The 19,600-nt window shown below is 44.8% G+C and overlaps 1 protein-coding gene across 1 annotated transcript; it reads right to left on the minus strand.

Annotated features, from left to right (window-relative positions):
* Positions 1-10,926: 10,926 nt before the first annotated feature.
* PSMC4 (proteasome 26S subunit, ATPase 4) lies at positions 10,927-18,731 on the minus strand. Its single transcript, XM_045846792.1, has 11 exons — positions 18,605-18,731; positions 17,617-17,715; positions 17,306-17,492; positions 15,758-15,904; positions 15,548-15,657; positions 15,351-15,444; positions 12,085-12,252; positions 11,924-12,000; positions 11,621-11,789; positions 11,352-11,407; positions 10,927-11,163 (listed from the first exon to the last, which is right to left on the minus strand). Exons 1-11 carry the CDS (start codon positions 18,638-18,640, stop codon positions 11,050-11,052), a joined length of 1,257 nt encoding a protein of 418 aa, XP_045702748.1. The 5' UTR covers positions 18,641-18,731; the 3' UTR covers positions 10,927-11,049.
* Positions 18,732-19,600: the final 869 nt, after the last annotated feature.

Below are 19,600 nucleotides of genomic sequence, written 5' to 3' on the forward strand. Positions count from 1 at the left end.
AGAAGCCAGGGCTGGGGAAGAAACAAGAGGTTTTGAGACCAAGTGTGTCTCAGAATCCCCAAATGACTTAAGTTAAAATGATTGTGTTTTGCCTTCTTTCTACTGCCATCTCCACAATGCCCCACATACAAATCAGGAGAGACAAGAGTTTTGTTTGGGTAAAGCCAAACCCTCCCTATACCATGGAAACCACCTGTCAAGTGTAGATGCAGAGCAGAGGCCTCCTGCATGAAGCCAGATTAGGCTCTCCAGCACAGGGGTCTCTGGTCCACTCCAATTTCTGAGGATGCTGAACTGTAGCTGAGACCAAATTGTTGAGTCCTGCCCTGAGCAGATCCTCCTCCATCCATGTCCACCTCCTAGAGCTGAGAAGGGGCTGCTCCATCCAAACCTGAATAACCTTTCATGGCTCAGATATCTGGACTCAGCAGACACACAGCCAGAGAAGGGCAGGCAGCCTTTTTCATTGCAAAATGCACTTCCCATGCAGAGTGCTTCCCCAGCCAGAACTACAGCTTCAGAGTCCTCTGAGTTCTGTGAGCATCCAACCTCTATGCATTTCAATACAATTAGGATCCTCAGTATTGCTTTTCTGTGGGAAGTCACTACAGGTAGTGACTAATCCGATCTCTCAATATCAAAGCTGCATGGTGTGAAGCCATGCCCATGGTCTCAAGGTGACAACAAAAATAGGTATTTTTAGTATCTTCTGTGGGTCCTTTATCATATTAACATTTAATCATGCAATGTAGTTATCTCCATTCAACAGATAAGGTAATAGGAGTTCAAAGTAAAGTTCCTTACTCAAATTTAGTTAGAGGAAGAACTGCGTTTTGAATCCATATTTCTCTAAATAAAGCCAATTCTCTTTCAGCTCTGGCTTTTCTCTCTCTGCCCCAGGATATCTTCCTTTGAGTGGAACTTGAGCATAGGTAATTCACTAAAAAATAACAACATACCATCCACCAAAGTTATTAAATTTCAATACAACTGAGGAGACACTTGTTAAAGAAATAAGGAAATACCAATTTACGGGTATTAGGTTGGTATGCATATGAGCAAGGGCATGGGGAAATGGATATTTTGTAGATGCTGTAGATTTGTGCAACTTTTAAATAAGGAATGTAGACGTATGTGAAAGAATTTAACCACACAAACCTACCTTTAGGGCTTTGTCCAAAGGAAATGATTGTAAATGCATATTAAGATGTATGCAGGGAAGGTGGTGCTCAGCATTCTGAGCCCAGCACCAGTTGACTGGTTAAGTAAATTATAGATCATCTATATAATGAGATATTACATAGATATTAAGTACTGTACTAAATTGGAAAGAATATTTAAAAGATATGGATAATATTTTGGATATACTATAAATAGAAAAATCAGGTTAAAACCAGAATGTACAATATGACCACATTTGTAAAAAAATACACACATACACACACATGGAGACAGAGAGACAAAGAGAAATAATGAAAGACAGACAGGTAGAAATCAAGACAGAGAAAAAAGTTCAGAAAGTTATCTATCCATATGCTAAAATTTCTAACCTGCATGACATATTTTTGATATTGCTTTTGCTTAAGTATAATCCATCACTTTTATAAGCAGTATAAAATATACACATTGATGTATGTATGTCATTATTTCATTTTGATAAAAGTATTCCTTTTTAAACCACTTCTCTTGAACTTGGAGAAAGAGCTCAAAATAGTCTAAAACCAGCTGTTATAGACTCACAGATACAAAGAACAGACCAGAGAACAGGGGAGTTGAGGGACTGGATTAAAAGGTGAAGGGATTAAGAAGTAGAAACTGACAATTACAAAATAGTCATGGGGACATAAAATACAGCATGAGGAATGTAGTCAATAATAGTGTAACAACTATGTGTGGTGCCAGCTGGGTCCTGGAAATATCGAGGGGACCACTTTGTGAAATGTATGATTGTCTGACCACTGTGCCATACACCTGAAACTAATACAAAATAATACTGAATGTAAACTGTAGTGAAAAATAAAAACAGCTGGTATATTAAGCATCAGCATAAAATCCATTTATCACCACAGAGTTCCCCTGGGTTCAGAATAATCTGGTGGAAACCTGAGAGAGGTAGCTAGAGAAATAACATCTCTTTCTTATGAACTCCCAAGGCATGTGACCTGAATTTCTCTGGCAGCTTTTATCTTCTGGCTCATACTTATTCAGTCTATTCTGATTTTATATTATTGCTGTTATAAGAAACTTAAGGGTGCCCTGGCTGGCGTAGCTCAATGGATTGAGCTCGGGCTGTGAACCAAAGTGTTGCAGGTTTGATTCCCAGTCAGGGTACATGCCTGGGTTGCAGGCCATGACCCCCAGCAACTGCACATTGATGTTTCTCTCTCTCTCTCTATCTCCCTCCCTTCCCTCTCTAAAAATAAATAAATAAAATATTTTTTAAAAGAATTAAAAAAAAAGAAAGAAACTTAAGGGTAGCAATTATGTTTTCAGTGTTTGTATGCCTCTAATTAATTACTATCATAAGATCCAGGTATACTGTGAGCCCTTATGTCTGATATTTGACTGCAATTCCATTTTTAGGCAGTTTTTCTCAGGAAATGGTTATATAAGTACAATAAGATATATGCATAAGATGTTTATCAATAAACAACTTAGAACAACCAAATATTATAAATATAAACAGTGCAGGAGGCAACAGATTAAATAAATCATGGTTTGTTATGATGGCACACTGAGGCCTTATTAATACTGATTATATTGGTGCATATTTATTGTTGAAGAAATATATTCATGATGAGTTACTGATTGATACAGGCAATTTAAAGAAGTATATAAGACTATGGGAGGAATTATAATGTCATTAATAACACAGACTCTTTTGTCAGACCTTCAGAATGTGAATCCTAGTCTGATAGCTACTAACTTTTCAGTTAGTTTACTGATAAGCTAGGGGGAAGAATAGCACATATCTCAAAGTTGTCATGAAGACTGAGATAGTACAAAATTAAAGATATTACATATCCTTTATTCTATTGTTAATAAATAAAATTTCTTCCTACTGTTTTTCATAGTAAAATTTGAGTCTCATGCCAATTTTTTTACAATGACATTTTAAATATTTTAAGGTCTACTCTTGTCCCCATAGCTACCAAAGAGGAGACACCTTTGTTCAACAGAAAACTAACCAAAAGAACCTAATAAGGCATTAAATGGAGAACTTTAATAAGAGATTCAATCTTATTTTCCTATCCTATATAAAGACTTATGTGAATATTTATAGTCATTACCATCTTACTCTGCTTTCTACTATTATAAATCTGTCCTACAAAATATTACTTGCATAATGGGGCTTTAAAAGATACTTGGACAGGGGAGGACATTGCTATGTCCTGGGAAAGCAATCTTAAAAATCTAAAAAATATGTAATCCTGAAGGGTTATCTGATTTGATAAATTGTGCAATAATAGTTACTTTTTTTTTTTCCAAAAAGTGCTGTCAGGTGTCAACTGCCCATTGACTTTCTTTCTTTTTTTTTAAATATATTTTATTGATTGTGCTAATACAGTAGTCACATTTCCCCCCTTCACTCCCCTCCACCCTGCACACCCCCTCCCACCCACATTCCCCCTCTTTAGTTCATGTCCATGTCATAAGTTCTTTAGCTTCTACATTTCCCATACTATTCTTGCCCTCCCCCTGTCTATTTTCTCCCTACTGTCTATGCTACTTATTCTCTGTACCTTTCCCCCCTCTCTCCTCCTCCCACTCCCTTATTGCTATCCCTCCATGTTATTATTGTGATCTCCATTTCTGTGGTTCTGTTCCTGTTCTATTCATCTGCTTAGTTTGCTTTTGTTTTAGGTATGGTCGTTAATAACTGTGAGTTTGCTGTCATTTTACTTACATGTTTTTTATCTTCTTTTTCTCAGATAAGTCCCTTTAACATTTCATAGAATAAGGGCTTGGTGATGACGAACTCCTTTAACTTGACCTTATCTGAGAAGCACTTTATCTGTCCTTCCATTCTAAATGAAAGCTTGGCTGGATAGAGCAATCTTGCATGGAGGTCCTTGACTTTCATGACTTGGAATACTTCTTTCCAGCCCCTTCTTGCCTGTAAGGTCTCTTTTGAGAAATCAGCTGACAGTCTGATGGGAACTCCTTTGTAGGTGACTGTCCCATTATCTCTTGCTGCTTCTAGGATTCTCTCCTTCATTTTAATCTTGGCTAATGTAATTATGATGTGCCTTGGTGTGTTCCTCCTTGGTTCCAACTTCTTTGGGACTCTCTGAGCTTCCTGGACTTCCTGGAAGTCTATTTCCTTTGCCAGATTGGGGAAGTTCTTCTTTATTATTTGTTCAAATAACTTTTCCACTTGTTGCTCTTCCTCTTCCCCCTCTGGTACCCCTATAATTCAGATGTTGGAACACTTAAAGATGTCCTGGAGGTTCCTAAGCCTCTCCTCATTTTTTGAATTTTTATTTCTTCATTCTTTTCTGATTGTATGTTTTTTCTTCCTTGTAGTCCACTCCATTGATGTGAGACCCAGTTTCCTTCCCATCACTATTGGTTCCCTGTGCATTTTCCTTCATTTCACTTGGTGTAGCCTTCACTTTTTTCATCTAATTTGTGACCAAAATCAACCAATTCTGTGAACATCCTGATTACCAGTGTTTTGAACAGTGCATCTGATAGGTTGGCTATCTCTCGGTCACTTAAAAGTATTGGCTCTGGGGCTTTCATTTGTTCTTCTGTTTGAACCATCTTTTTTTTTTTTACTAATAATTACTTTTAATTAATTTATATAACCCTAAAAGGTGTAAACACCTGGAAGTTTGATCAAACTAGAAGGGTTCATTGGCACTTCCTTTCTTCTACTCTTGGAGTATAAGAAACCTATAGTTATGCAAAATTACTTTCTCCAAATAGGAGATGGACACTCTTTGTGTCCTTTAAATGGTCAATTAGTACAATTTCTATTCTGCAGAAATACACAAACAAGTGCAAAGAAAAATCATGCTACAATATACCTTCTCCTAATATTAATACTGATGCTGGGGGCTATTTTAACTTTCTTTATAAGTCCTTCAAATAATAGAACTGAATAAATTTTTTTCAAAAATGAGCAAAAAAATTAATTCCATAATCTTAAGTGTGCAATATCACTTTACTCATGTGTACTACTTTTTTAAATGATAAACTCTTTATAAACATAAATCTCAACCCACTGATCTCTTGGAAAAACCCCTGCCCGTGATGACACAAATTTTCATGCGCAGACTTCCAATCACATTCCTGCCCCCAAAGCCTTTAAAAAATTAAAAAGTAGATGCCCGTGTCACTTACTGGCACTAATCAAACCACCTCTGATCTCGCCTTACTTTTAAACTGAGGTTTTAGAGATCAATGATGTGATTCCACACTAATCCCAATAAAACAAAGCTTTAACTTTAGATTCCAGGATAAGCATTTCTTCCTATCACAAAAAAGTGAGTGCAGAGGAATGATTTGAAGAATGAGGAGGGAGCATCTGAGGGCCAATGAGGAGAGGATCTACATGGTCCATAAGCTACCAGGAAAAAGGCCTAGGATAGGCCACTGGACATTTCAGGAAAATAAGCAATGTTTCCATTTTCTAGAAACAAAAAATGCAGCTACGAACAAGGGGGAAACTCACCTGATCTGGATTCAGATGTCCAACTTCCTTCTTCCTCAGAAGCCTTGTTTGGTGGAATGGCAGGACTGGGGAAGAAGGAACTCATGAGACACCAGGACTTTCTTAGATCATAAACAGACCAAGAAAATCCCCTCCAGGACCACACCTGCTCAGGTCTTACACAGGTAACCAGATGGGAGAGGGAAGCTGGAATCTGTCTTTGAATTCATAGCAGAAACCTAGGATTAGAGGTATGAAAATGCTGTGGTTCTGACAAGTGTAGCAGCACCCACAGTGCCTCCAAGCGGGGACAGTCTCTCCTATCATTTAGTCCCAGAAGTCAGTCTCAGGGACACTTCTAGCTCTAAAAGTCCCACCCCAAAGCCCAGGACTGTATGCCTTGCTGCTGGGAACCCCCTTCCTAAGGCTCAATACAGTATCTGACTTTCCTCTTTGGGGACATTGTTTTGTGCAAACACTCGGAGTTGTGAGGAGACGGCTGGGATACACACCAGGGGCAGCCTCATAGCCTCATGCAGGGTCACAGAAACCCAATCTGGACAAGACAGGCAGGTGCGCACGCGCACTCCCAATTACACCGCCCGTCGTACAGTACCCCTCCTTTATACCTCGTGCACACAGGCCCAAGGCTCCCTGCACGAAGCGTGCCATCCGCGCCACGGGGCTCTTCATTTGGGGCAGCAACCCCGACCCCACTCCTGCTCCAACGAGACCTGCCGCGTCTCACCTAGGCTGACTTCTTCCTTGGCTGCAACAAATTCCACCCGTGGTGAAACCTCCTAGAATACATTGTTGAGGGTCCTCAGAGTCCCAGTTAACACTGGCCCTGGGGTTTCCGGGAAATGTAGTCCACAGCCCGAAGCAATGGGCCTGGCCTCTGAAAGCACTGGCGCGGTCCCAAGCGCAGGCGCAGACTCGCGAGGAACCCGCAGTTACCACCCAGACCCCGCAAGCCGTGCGGGGAGTTTAGGAAAACAAACAAGGAGATCTTCCACCCAGTTGCTTTCTGGGCTGTGCAAACTTCTCCGGACTGCCAAGTGCATCCATGGGTGTGACCTGAGGCCGAGTGCGTGCGGGACCCGTGGGAGCTCCAGCAGGTGGATTTTGTCAGTTTGTTCTCCGGAGGTAGTCCAGGTCCCTCGGTACACAGCATGAGCTTTTTATGTGTATTTAAAAGAATGGGTGTATGGCCCTTTGTATCTGGCTTGTGAGCTTGCGTGCTTGTGTGAAAGTTGTTGGACCGACTGTACTCTCTCTGGCTGTAAGTCACAGAAAGTAGCTTGGCAGTCTGATAACTGTAAGCAGTGAGGTGCCAGATTCAGTGGGAGACTGTGGCTGTGCTTAACTGTGACTGGAGACATATGTGTTGTATGGTGTGGATGCGTGGGTCGCTGTGTGACTGGGATTGTCGAGTGTCTAGGTGCAAGCCAGGCTGTATGAAGATGGGTATGTGTGATTCTGAATATATGGAGATGTGGAGCATCATAGGATCCAGTGGAATCGTGACTGTGTGTTTATGAACTTATGCTACCACCAGCCTGTTTTGCAGAATAAAGAGAATATGTTGCATCTTCTTGCAGCATAAGCTTTATTTAAAGATTTAGACCAAAGATTTGTAATTTACCTGCCAAATCATTTTTATATAGACTCAACTGATTTTTTTCATAAAGAAAAATGCATAATAACTCATAATAACTTTTTAAAAACATCAAATGACTCTTCTACTCTTCTTTGCTGTTCAGAGTGTTTGACAGATAAATGGGAGAGTCTTGGACTGAGGAGATAGTTTTACATTTGAAAAGGCAGTGTGCCAATGAATAGTGAGCTCACGATTAGAGTCAGTTCTGGATTGTGGGTCAGAATTCATTAGTCCTACTTTCTGAAGAGGCAAAGAACATTTTTAAGATCATGCACAGTCCATGAGGGAATGACTTGCTTTATTTCAAATTATAACACATTTTGCTCTTCCTCTTGCCTTGCCTTTCTAAATAGTTCAGTCCCAAATCCATAAGATGGGCTCACTGCAAGGGTTCAGAGCCTGAGCTGGATGAGGTGGGCGTTTATGCAGGAGGTGGCCTGGTGCAGGGTGACAGCCTCCTAGAGGGCATTCCAAGTGGTGGAATGGACCAGCATGGGGTTATTAACACGGACAGGGTAAGGAGAATTTCAGAGCCAGGTGGTGTGAAGCGGGCATCTGGGTATGAGTACTGCCATTATTGGGTGTTGGAGCCCCAAAGAGGTGTTTGAGACATAGAGGTAGTGTCAGAACCCAATATCTATTCTCCCAGTTAAGGCGAGTAGCTGCTACCTCTTATCAATTACAGCTTTCTCCTCACTCTGCTCTATCTTAAAAGGTAACATTTATTACAATGCCTAATGATAATAAAATTCCTCTTGCTTCCTGGCAGCATCCAATACAAAGTCACCTAAAAAAGTCCTCCCTAAAATCACCTTAAACAAGCCCAAATCCTTCAATGTCTTTCCTAACACTCTCTTCCTAAGATGCTGCACAGTTCCCTGTGGTGTGCATTTTCCCTCATTGTAATGAGTACTAAAACCCAACTTGTTCAACTACAGAGGTGTTCCTGGGGTGTCTCTGGCTGGAGGTGTAGCTAACTGTAACATTACTATTATGGAAGCTTTTGCTCTCATTGGCTTTGGCTCATGCTTACTTTCAAAATGTAGAAAGTAATTTTAAATGTAGAGCGTGCCCAGGAGGTCTTGGACCCCTAGAGGAACTGCGTTAACCAAGGTCACTCTTGACTGGTAGTTTGGAGTGTTTTCACCTAAGTGAAATGGAGAAAGGCCCTGTGAAGTGTCATGTGGACAGATAAGGAAAAAGCATGGTCTCCACCTCTGGAGTCTCTGTATCTCCTCAAAGATTCCCCAAGAGCTTTAAGTTGTATGAATGATCAGGGCAAAAGTAAAAATGACGAGGACACTAGAGAAGATTCTATCCTAATCATCTTTCAGATTCCTTATTTTTCAGAGACCCCAATTAAATGCCAATTCTCTCAAGCAGAAAAAGTAGACCCCATTATTAAAATATTAACTGTTGGATTTCCTTAATTGACCCACTATCTTCACCAAGGTCATTGAGAATGGGGACGAAGTCTGATTCATCTCTGAAAAATCGGTCACTCCCTCCAGACTGCCGGAAATGGGGTGTTGAGCGAACACTTCTCAACAGCACCAAAATAAGTCAAAGCACCAGATAACATTCCTGCCCAAGGAACCATTTGTCACATAGACTCAAGCAGAGCATACCTTGCAAGAGGAGAGCCCTTCAGTTTTTGGGAAGGACTTAGGTTTTTCTCATATCTCTAGTGCTTTATGCTGTTTGTTATTTCACAGACTCTAACTGTCCCTTGGGACTTGGGTACTGTGCCCATTCAACTGATGAGTCTGACGGAGTGACGGTTTAAGGCAGATTCTTCAAGTTGCACCACCATCCTAACTCCAAAAAGGATGTTCTGTTCAGGTTGTGGCAATGTCCTTTGCCTGCGTTATTTTCTTTGCTGTCATTTCTGGGGCACATGACTTTGTTCTTTCCCCAATCCCTTTACCCTTCACTGATGTTTAGGGTTTTTTGTCACTTGGGCAATTCCCCTCCTTTACCCTCCTCCTTCCACATATATAACTGGCTTGCAAGAGCCTCTTTTCCTTACTTTATTTTTCTGTGATTTTGTTATTGTCATTTTTAAGTGCCTAATTCAAAAGGTCAGATGTTGTAGAATGTGTATAGCAAAACAACAAAAAGCATTCCCATGGCACCCTCGCCCTGTATTTCCCTGCCTGCTTCTTAGAGGCAACGACTTCCCGTCCTTTGTTTCTTTTGAAATTTACTTTTGTATTTCCAAATTTTATGCTTCTGTGAACTCCTCAGCCTTAGGTATTACCAGCTACTGAATGTGAAAGATGAGGACTCTGGGTGCCTTACCAGCCCACTTTTGTCTCTTTTCTCTCATGCTGCTGTTCCCTCGGAAGGAATCCTTTGGCTGTCACTGAACCCCGTCTTCATCATGGAGCCCCGCCCCCCTTATCCATGCTCCAGGCCCACCAGCCCAGAGACTGCTGGTTCAGCCTTTCCAGAGTAACCCTGCGGTCTTCAGCCAGGCTGGAGAAGGGTCATGGGCCTGGAATAACATAGCTTGTTTACTTAGTGCATGCCAGGTTCTAATCACACTGGATGAATTGATTTTTATATAACTTTTCAGGTACTCATTTCCAGCCCTCCCCTTCAGTACCTGGCACCTGATTTGTGAAATGGGCATGTTTCTGTGCTTCCCTTCAGTTCAGGTTCATGCTTCCTCAGGTCTGCTACACCCACAAGAAGGTATCTGCCTCTTTCCAAAGTTGCACTAGTGCCATCTCCTCTCCTGCATCCTTGTCAGTTTCCTTTCTTTTCCTTTTAGTGAGGTTCCAGGAAGGAGGAATTTTTTTCTGCTCAACCTGCCAAGCCCATCAAAGGAGGAATCACCCCTGTTCCTTCAAGATCTGATTCCCCAAATGTTTTTCCTTATACCTTCTTCCCATCTCACTCCAAAGTGTACAGTAACATCCACATATTTGTTCAAGAGACTGAATGTCTGCTGTGTGTGGAAATAGCTGAGACTTGAACTGTGGTCAAACTATAGTCCCTGACTACCGTACAGGTTTCAGTCTGGAGCCAGCACAGTGAGCAAGCCTGGCCACACGGGGGTGGCAGGAATGTACAGAGGAAGGGTTCCTGCCCAACTGGAGCACGAGGGAAGGTTGCCCAGAGGGAGAGGTGTCTAAGCCGAGACCTTAAGAGTGGGGCTTGGTCCAACCAAAAGCATCTGTGCCCTGATAAAACCATATGGAGAAGAGCCAGAGGCAGTAACAAAACCAGGGCATCCAACTCCCACCCCTCACAACCCTCCATCCCTGCTCTGAAGGATTCTGTGGGGCTGTGGCTTTCATTGGTATTCCTGAGTGTGAGGAAGGCAGGACTCACCGAAGACTTAAATGGCCCTCTACCTGTAGGAAACAGGGGTGGGAGATATACGGGGGCTTTATTTTGTGGTCAGGGGCCATGGTCTGAAGTTCATTTTTCATCCCTTTCCCCAAGTTTCTGAAGTCATTCTGTTTGAATTCTTTGCTTCTCAAGCTGTAGCCCAGGCCCTGTACCTTACCCACTCATCTGTCAGAACAGAAAGGGCACAGAGGATCCTATTCAAGGCCCAGGATAACAAAGAATTTAAGACTTCCAAGAAGAAATTAAATGGATTCAATCTTGTGTATTTATTGAATAAATCAATCCTGGGTAAAGAGAAAAAAGAACTAGGTCTGGGGACAGAGGCTGGGGAAGTGCAGTAAGTCCCCGGGTCCTGTGCAGAGGGGAGGGGTCACTTGTAAAACTCATGCTCCTGTTCATCCTTCTTGATGACTGTCTTGTAAGCTTTCTCGAAGTCCTTTGCCAGAACAATGTAACGGTTCTCTCGGACAGCCAACATTCCACTCTGTTAAAGGGTGAGAGTTAAAACCTGCCCCCGGCACCCCCCACCTCTAGTGAGGGTGAAGGAAGAGACAGACAGGGCCCAATATCCCAGGGAGGCGATGAGGGATGGGGCATTGCAGTAGAGTGCTCTCAAAGAGGAAGGGTCTTCACCTACCCCCAGCCTGGATCCAGAGAAAAATTCTCACTCACCTCCTGACAAATGGAATTGATATCTGCTCCTGAAATCTTATCTGGCCGGGCCACATCTGCGGTAGGTGAGTTAAGGAAACCATTCCCGGCACGATGGGGTGAATGCCTGGAGCTGGAAGTCATCCTTGGGACATCTTGGTCACCACTCCCCTCCCTGGACTTTGGTATCCCACCTCTATAATGTGGGTCACGGCGATGAAAGAGGTGGAAGTGAAGAGCCAATCCCTATTCCCAAATGCAACCCTCCCCTCACTTCTGGCACAGGATACAATCTTCCAAGTCAACCTCCTCAGAGAGATTCATCTTGCTGGTGATAGTGGAGAAAATCAATCTCTTCTGGCGGCGGTCAGGGAGTGGAAATTCGATTTTACGGTCAAGACGTCCTGGCCGCAGCAGGGCAGGATCTAGGGTGTCTGCTCTGTTTGTTGCCATGATCACCTGCCATTGGGGAGAGGCCAGCTCACACCTCTGTCCCTGCTACATCCTCCTTCCCGCCATAATACCCACCCCCTCACATGCCAGCCCCACCTTCCAGATTCCCATACCACACCTGCCCATCACAAACCCCGAACCTTGACATTGACATTCTGGTCGAATCCATCCATTTGATTTAGCAGCTCCAGCAGGATTCTTTGAACCTCTCTGTCAGCTGGAGTATGCAACACAGTCAGTCCAAGGCATTATGTACGACAGGCCTGCCCAAGACCCCAGTCCCTGTCTGGGCATCACTCACCCCCTGTCTGGGCATCAAATCTCTTGGTGGCTATGGCATCGATCTCATCTATGAAGATGATGGCAGGTGCATTCTCCTTGGCCAGACGGAACACATCCCGGACCATGCGGGGGCCCTCACCCAGGTACTTCTGTACAAACTCCGAGCCCACGACCCGGATAAATGCAGCTGATGGCAAGATGACAAGGGTTAGACAGGGATGGGCCGCCTGCAGGGCCCCTTCTGCTATAACTGAAACTAGGAATTCCCTGAGCACATCCCTTCCTTTGAATGCCCACTCCAAGTAGCCAGGTCATTCTCTAACACCCTGCACTGAGTCCTGCAGCATCGAGGACCAGCCATCTGCTTGCATCCCACAGCCACCCAGCAGCACAAATCATGAACCCTATCTACAGGTGGGTCCTCCCCCCCACCAACATTTAACAATCAGGACATTTAAGAAAAATGCGTATATGCTTCAACGTGCCTATATGGAGAAGAGCTAGAGACATTCATGGAGTCCAGATACAGAAAAAACTGGATTTCCAAAGCACTTGAAAAATTAGTAAGAAAAGAGGTAAGGTGCCACACACAAAGACATCATATTACCTCACTAGGGGCTCCAACTTCCCCTTTGCTATAAGGACCCACTTCTGAATATCTTGCAAGAATCAGGGACCACAAGCACATCTCCTGACATAATTGACAACTGGCAATGGGGATGAAGACAGGTTCTGGATCCCTCCTTTTCAGCTTATTCTTAAAGTTCAACATGTACAGTTATGGCTATTGTTCTCTATCCCCTTATTCTGCTTAGTTGTTCTCTTCATGAATTCAGCACTGTGTGATATATAATCTACTCACTTATCTGTTCAAGAGCTTTACAAGCTTTTGTTCTGTTCACTGTCATGTCTCCAGCACTTAGAACACAGCTTGGCACATTAGGCACTCAGTATATAGTAAACGAAGGACTATGTTCTAAGTGTTTAGTTTTGGGTCCTCAGCCATGCTGGGAGCTTCTCCAAGACTGGGGACCAGGGGACAATTCTGATTTATTGTTGTATCTCAGCACAGAGCCTGGGAGAGCAGGAGTCTAATGAACTGCTAAGCAGGTGAATGATAATGACAATGGCTAACACCCACTGTCTACTTACTATGTGCCAGGTATACATCTAGAAGATTTATATTGATTTAATCCTCTGAATCCAGAAATATAGGAAACAGGAATCACAGAGAGGCTAATTTACTGAGTAATTACATAAACTAACTTCATTAAGTAGTACTAACTTACACAAATGGTTGTAGGGGAGCCAGATTTCAAACCCGGAAGTCTGGTCCAGAAAACCCACTGCTAAACCACTGCCTTCTACTCCCTGCCTCCCATGTATTAAGATTTTAAGATGTGCTGAGCCTTGACTTTATGCTTTATAAATAGTAATGCATTGACTTCCTGACATTTTGACTGGAACCTACCAGAATACTTTTATAAACAACCACAATATATAGGTTGTGTGAAGCAATCAAAACAGCATGACATCTCACTGTGTGGGATGCACTCTTACATCTTTTGTTTCATTATTTAAAATGCTGGTTGCAGCATTATTCCATCTCTGACCCCTTCCCCACATACAGCACCACAATACAGCAAAGTGGGTTGCCCCACCCTGGTAAATACCTAAGGCTCCACCCCCTACACATAACAGGTGTTCAAGACAAATAGGGCCCAAATGAAAAAATAGATCAAAACTTCAGAAAAAGAACTGAGCGATAAGGAGATAGCCAACCATTCAGATACAGAGTTCAAAACACTGGTAATCAGGATGCTCACAGAAATGATGGAGTATGGTTGCAAAATAGAGGAAAAAGTGAAGGTTATGCAAGGTGAAATAAAGAAAAATATACAGGGAACCAACAGTGAAGGGAAGGAAACACAGACTCAAATCAATGATTTGAAGCAGAAGGGAGAAAGAAACATTCAACTGGAACAGAATGAAGAAACAAGAATTCAAAAAATTGAGCAGAGTCTTAGGAACCTCCTGGACAATTTTAAACATTCCCACAACCAAATCAAAGGGGTACCAAAAGGCGATGAGGAAGAGCAACAAGTGGAAAAGTTATTTGAACAAATAATAAAGAACTTCCCCAATCTGGCAAAGGAAATAAACTTCCAGGAAGTCCAGGAAGCTCAGAGAGTCCCAAAGAAGTTGGACCCAAGGAGAAACACACCAAGGAACATCATAATTACATTACCCAAGATGAAAGAGAAGGAGAGAATTCTAGAAGCAGCAAGAGGAAAGGAGACAGTTTCCTACAAAGGAGTTCCCATAAGACTATGAGCTGATTTCTCAAAAGAAACCTTACAGGCAATAAGGGGCTGAAAAGAAGTATTCCAAGTCATGAAAGGCAAGGACCTACACCCAAGATTATTCTATCCAGCAAAGCTATCATTTAGAATGGAAGGGCAGATAAAGTGCTTCCCAGATAAGGTCAAGTTCAAGGAGTTCATCATTACCAAGCCCTTATTATATGAAATGTTAAAGGAACTTATCTGAGAAAAAGTACGAAACTATGAACAGCAAAATGACAACAAACTCACAACTGTCAACAGCCAAACCTAAAAAAACAAGCTAAGCAAACAACTAGAACAGGACCAGAATCACAGAAATGGAGATCACATGGACAATTATCAGTGGGGAGCGGGAGGGAAGAATGGGTGGAAAAGGCACAGGGAATAAAAAGCATAAATGGTAGACACAAAATAGACAAGGAAGTTAGGAATAATACAGGAAATGAAGAAGCCAAAGAACTTCTATGTATGACCCGTGGACATAAACTACACAGGGGTGGGTCGGGGGGATGCTGGAGGGAGGAGGGGTGCAGGGCAGAGGAGGATAAAGGGGAGGAAAAAAATGGGACAACTTTAATAGTATAATCAATAAAATATACTAAAAAACTTAAAAAAATAAAATGCTGGTTGAACCTATGAATTCAAATTCCTAATTACTAATGGGCCACAACCCACTGTAGTAAAACACTGAACTATTTTGTTAATTCTCACAATCATCCTGTGAAGTGAGTCTTCTATGAGATAAGGAAATTAAGGCATGAAGTCAAGTCACTTGTCCAAGACTACACAGCCAATGAGTAGGAGGCAAAATGGGGCTTTTGACCCCAGAGCCGGTGTTCTTAATTACCGCACTGTGCCACCTCCCGGGGAGGATGAGCGAGCAAGGAGCAAGGTTGGAAAAGCCCAGGCCGGAGCCCGAGGGAGAGACTGAGTGGCTCACCAGTGGTGTGATGAGCCACAGCCTTTGCCAACATGGTCTTCCCACAGCCGGGCGGGCCGTACATGAGGACACCTCGGGGAGGATCGATGCCTATCTGAAATGCAGAAGTAGAGGAAGAAGGATGAGCCAGGGAGTCCTGTCACCAACCCGAAACACTCGGCAGGGTCTTTCCCTTCCCTGCCACTGCAGCTCCTCACCTGTTTGTAGAGCTCAAAGTGCGTAAGCGGGAGCTCCACAGCCTCCCGCACCTCCTGCTTCTGGATGTCCATGCCGCCAATGTCCGCATACATCACATCTGGCTTCTGGTCTGGTGGGAGAGCAGAGCTGGGACTCCCAGCCTGGCCCACCAGGTCCTCTCAGGCCCCTCTGGCCCCCTCAGGCCCCTCTGGCCCCAGGCTCCCCCTCACCTGAAGTGAGCATCATGATACTGCTGTCTGCCTCAGGAGGCAGCACATCCACCAGTGCATTGCTGTGCTTGTGGAGGGCCACGGAGGCATTGGGCTTGAGCAGCTCCCGGTCAATGGTGCTCAGGATGCGCACATAGTAGTTGGAGCCTTTGGGAAGGGGAAGGAAAGGGAGAGGGGAAAATGAGAAGTGCCAGAACTGTCCTCTCCCCACGACCTCACAGTTGTGCCCCCTAGGCCACCATTATCTCTCACTCAAACCCAGACTGCCCCACCTCACCTCTAGTCTGTCCCTCACGTTCACACACACACCCTGGTGTCCAGCAGTCTCCTAGAAGGCTTCTGCCTGACTTTCCCCTGGCTATCTCTTGGCTCTCTCTCACTGCTGTGTCCCTATGTGTTCTCCGTATTTTCCCCCAAGTTGTGCTGCTCCTCCTGGGTCTGTCTCAGGCAGGCCCACAGTTTCTAGTCACTAGCAAGAGTCCCATGCCTCACCCTCGACCTTCCTCCTCTTCCCTTCACAGTTGTTCAGTCACTACGACCCAACAGTCGCTATGACCTTCCACCCAGCCTCCTGAATGTCACTGCAACCAATCTCTCCTCCCCTCTCCCGGGGTCCTACCCTGATTCAGGTCCTACCATCTAACTCTCTCCTGCTTACTCAGACTTGTCTCACCTCTCCAGTCCCCTCTCTGCATTTATGGTAGTGACGTACACATCTCCTTCCAGTCTCAGTCTCTCTCCTGACCTTCAGACTTGGCCATCCAGTAGCCTCCCAGACACCTCCCTGTGATGTCCTAGACTGCTCTCACTGTCTCCTTGTAAATCTACTCCTCTGACCATGTTGTCACCTCAGGAATAGCCCCACTGTCCCCTATGTCCTACAGGTCAAAGACACAGGCTTCATTCTGGATCTCTCTCTCTCTTCACTACCTCACGAACAGCCCATCGGTCCAATTCTAGGCCCAGTCACACACTCTTCCCTACAACCTTCACCAGAACATGGCTTGGTCCAGAGGAGAAGTGGGCAGAAGCAGGAAAGACAGACAAGATACGGAGACAACGATCATCATGAAGGCAGAGCCTGGACCCATGTTAATAGCAGCAGCTCCCATATACTATGTCCTTACCAGAGCCCAATCTCTTAACATTGTACTCATAGTTTCAAAATGCAGGTCCCAACCCAGAAGTAGTCATGGAATTAATTTAGAGAGTCATGACCAGAACAAGGTTTAAAACAAAAGACTAGAACAGAATGAAAAAGCAATTAGAGTATGTCACACAATGTAGGGCTAAATAACATTTGGTCAAACTTTTACTACATAAATTATACACATACACACATGCACAGAGGGAAAGCGAGAATATAAAACATATTTCCACTTTTGTAACAGACTCAAAATACTTGGAAAAACACCATTACATTGTCTTGCCTTGTTTGCTGTCACAAGACCCCAGCACAGTTCCTGGCACATGCCAGGAAACACTGAACAGTTGTTCAATGAACAGATGAGTAAACAATGTGCTCCCCATGCCCCCACACACACACACCTGTGGTGGAGCCCACAATGGCTGTATTCTGATCCACAGCCTCCAGAAACTGCCCTATAACCAGTGGGATGCTCTGGATTCGCTTCACCTCCTCCTGGGCATGGAGGAATTCCTTCTTCAGGTTCTTTTGCTCATCCTTGATGTACTCCTCCTGCACCTCCAGGAACTCCAGCTCTTGCTGCAGCTTCTGTGAGCAGAGAGGGGAGACGTAGGGGACAGCTCCAGGCCTTGCTAAGCCAGGGAGTAGTGGAAGGTGGTGGGAGTGTGGGACATTGGACCTTATGCAGGGTCTGGATTGGGGATAAATGTACCTTGTAGCGGCTGTACAGGTCCTCCAAGTCCTCAGGCTCAGGTCCCAGGAAGGACAGGCCAGTCTGGGGCCGTGACACTGACAATGCTGGGATCTCATCCTAAACCAAGGTGGGAAATGCAGGTTGGAGGAAGAGGGTCCCCCTCATGAAAGACTCTGACTTAACCATGGAGTCATGCATCCCCTAACAGGCTCCTGCCGTCCTTCAGACCCTCTAAATAGACCCTGGAAACCTTGTAGCACCTTAATAGGACCCTGATGTCAGTTAGCCTCCCAAACAGATCTTTTGCTATCATATGCCACTTGTAACATGTCCCCAAATGTCACCTAACTAGGATCCAAATGTCTCATCAATTCTGTATCAGGCTCCAATGCCTTCCAGTCCCCTCAACGGGTCCCTAATGTCATATGGCTCACATATAGGCTGTTAAAGTCACCATGCCTTCAAACAGTCGTGGAATTACCCAGTTACCTCCCCGCCCCAAAAGTCTTCTCATGTCACAGAACCCCCAACTCACATTAGGCCTTTATGTCATCCACTTTCCCGGGTAGGCCCCAAACATTACTCGGCCAGACCACAGTTTTTACTTAGCCCTCCAACGCCAGCCAAGATCCGAACATCACTCAGCGACCCAGCCCAGCCTCCGATATCATTCAGCCCCAAGGCCGAATCCCACACATCACTCATCATCCTACCCCAGCCCCGGCCCAGCCGGGGCCCGGATGTCACTCGGCACTCTCAGAGAGATAGATCTCTAAATCATTCAGACTCAAAGAACCTCTAACGTCACTCATTCCCCCATGCCAGCGTTCCGAGCCTTACTGCCATTCTAACATCACTCAGCTTCTCAGCCCAGGCCTCGATACTGCACAAAGCTTTCCACCGAGGGCTCCAAAATCACCCCGACCGGGGCCGGATCCCTGCAGTAACTCAGCACCCCACTCAGATCAGTCTTGCCCTGTCCCCAAGAGCCATGCCCCCACCTGACCTGAGTTTTCTCCACCAGGATACCTATCTCCTCCATAGTGACCAAGCCCGCCTGTGTGTAGCCCGGCCAGCGCCAGTCACCGCTTCCGCTGCCGCCACCGGAAGGCGAGGGCCTGGGTGGATTGTGGGAAACGTAGTTTAAGACGTCGCTGAGAGCGAGCTGACTGGGAAGGGTAGGACCGAGGGAAAGGAGGCCCTTGCCCTGGGCTCCGCCCCCAAGATCTGGAGCTCTCCCTACGTAGTACTGCGTATAGTGGGCCCGGCGGTGCGCGTGCGCAGTAGCGCGTAGTGGCGCCACCTCGCGCGGTAGCTTCGGTCAATGTTCCTTCGTCAATAGGAGGCACTACTCTGCCGCTCTTTCAATTGAAGAGTTTATCGGAAACCTCTCAGTAAGTTTGGTGGTCAAGTGCTCTTCGCCCTTATTTAATGGCAGGGCTGGAGACGCCTGGGGCGCCATTCAGGGAAGCTCCACGTGGGCGACGCGGGTGGATTGTCCGCAGAAGGGTCTGAAAGCCCGGGCTACCCCGTAGAGTGACATCGGGCCTCAGCACCAAACCTTGGTTAGCATTAGCAGAGAATCTAGTAGAACCCAGGCATGTGAGCGCTGGGGAAAATAAGCAGTGGTTCCAGAAGTTGAGTCACACAGGTGTTAAACAGGGAAGGAAGGGAAGAAGGGAGAAAAGGAAGGAACAACAGGCCAAAATGGAGTTGCTTTTGCTAAACCAGTCCACCAAGCCAAAACTTGGTAACTAACCTAGTAATTGCAGTTTTAGCCACTCCCAGGAGTGGTATTTTAAGCCATTCAGTCTGGTGGTTCCTGATCATCACTGCTGAGGTCATTTGCCTGACAGCCCGCCACCCCCCTTCCTCTATGACAGGGTTTCCAACCTTTTGGCCTCTATGGGCCACACATTAAATACACAAACACTAATGAAAAACAGTGAGCAAAAGAAAGGTCCATGCATAATTTTCGTGATAATCTGCCATCACGGATAAG

The sequence above is a fragment of the Phyllostomus hastatus genome, unplaced genomic scaffold (genome assembly GCF_019186645.2).
Source record: "Phyllostomus hastatus isolate PE091 unplaced genomic scaffold, TTU_PhHast_1.1 phas_contig_5, whole genome shotgun sequence".
Lineage (NCBI taxonomy): Eukaryota > Metazoa > Chordata > Mammalia > Chiroptera > Phyllostomidae > Phyllostomus > Phyllostomus hastatus.

Coding starts and splice junctions, on each gene's coding strand:
- PSMC4 (XM_045846792.1), bottom strand. CDS start 18,640: ATGGAGGAGATAGGTATCCTGGTGGAGAAAACTCAG. Junction 17,493..17,616: donor ACCTGTACAGCCGCTACAAG/GTACATTTATCC, acceptor CTCTGCTCACAG/AAGCTGCAGCAAGAGCTGGA. Junction 15,445..15,547: donor ACTTTGAGCTCTACAAACAG/GTGAGGAGCTGC, acceptor TCTGCATTTCAG/ATAGGCATCGATCCTCCCCG.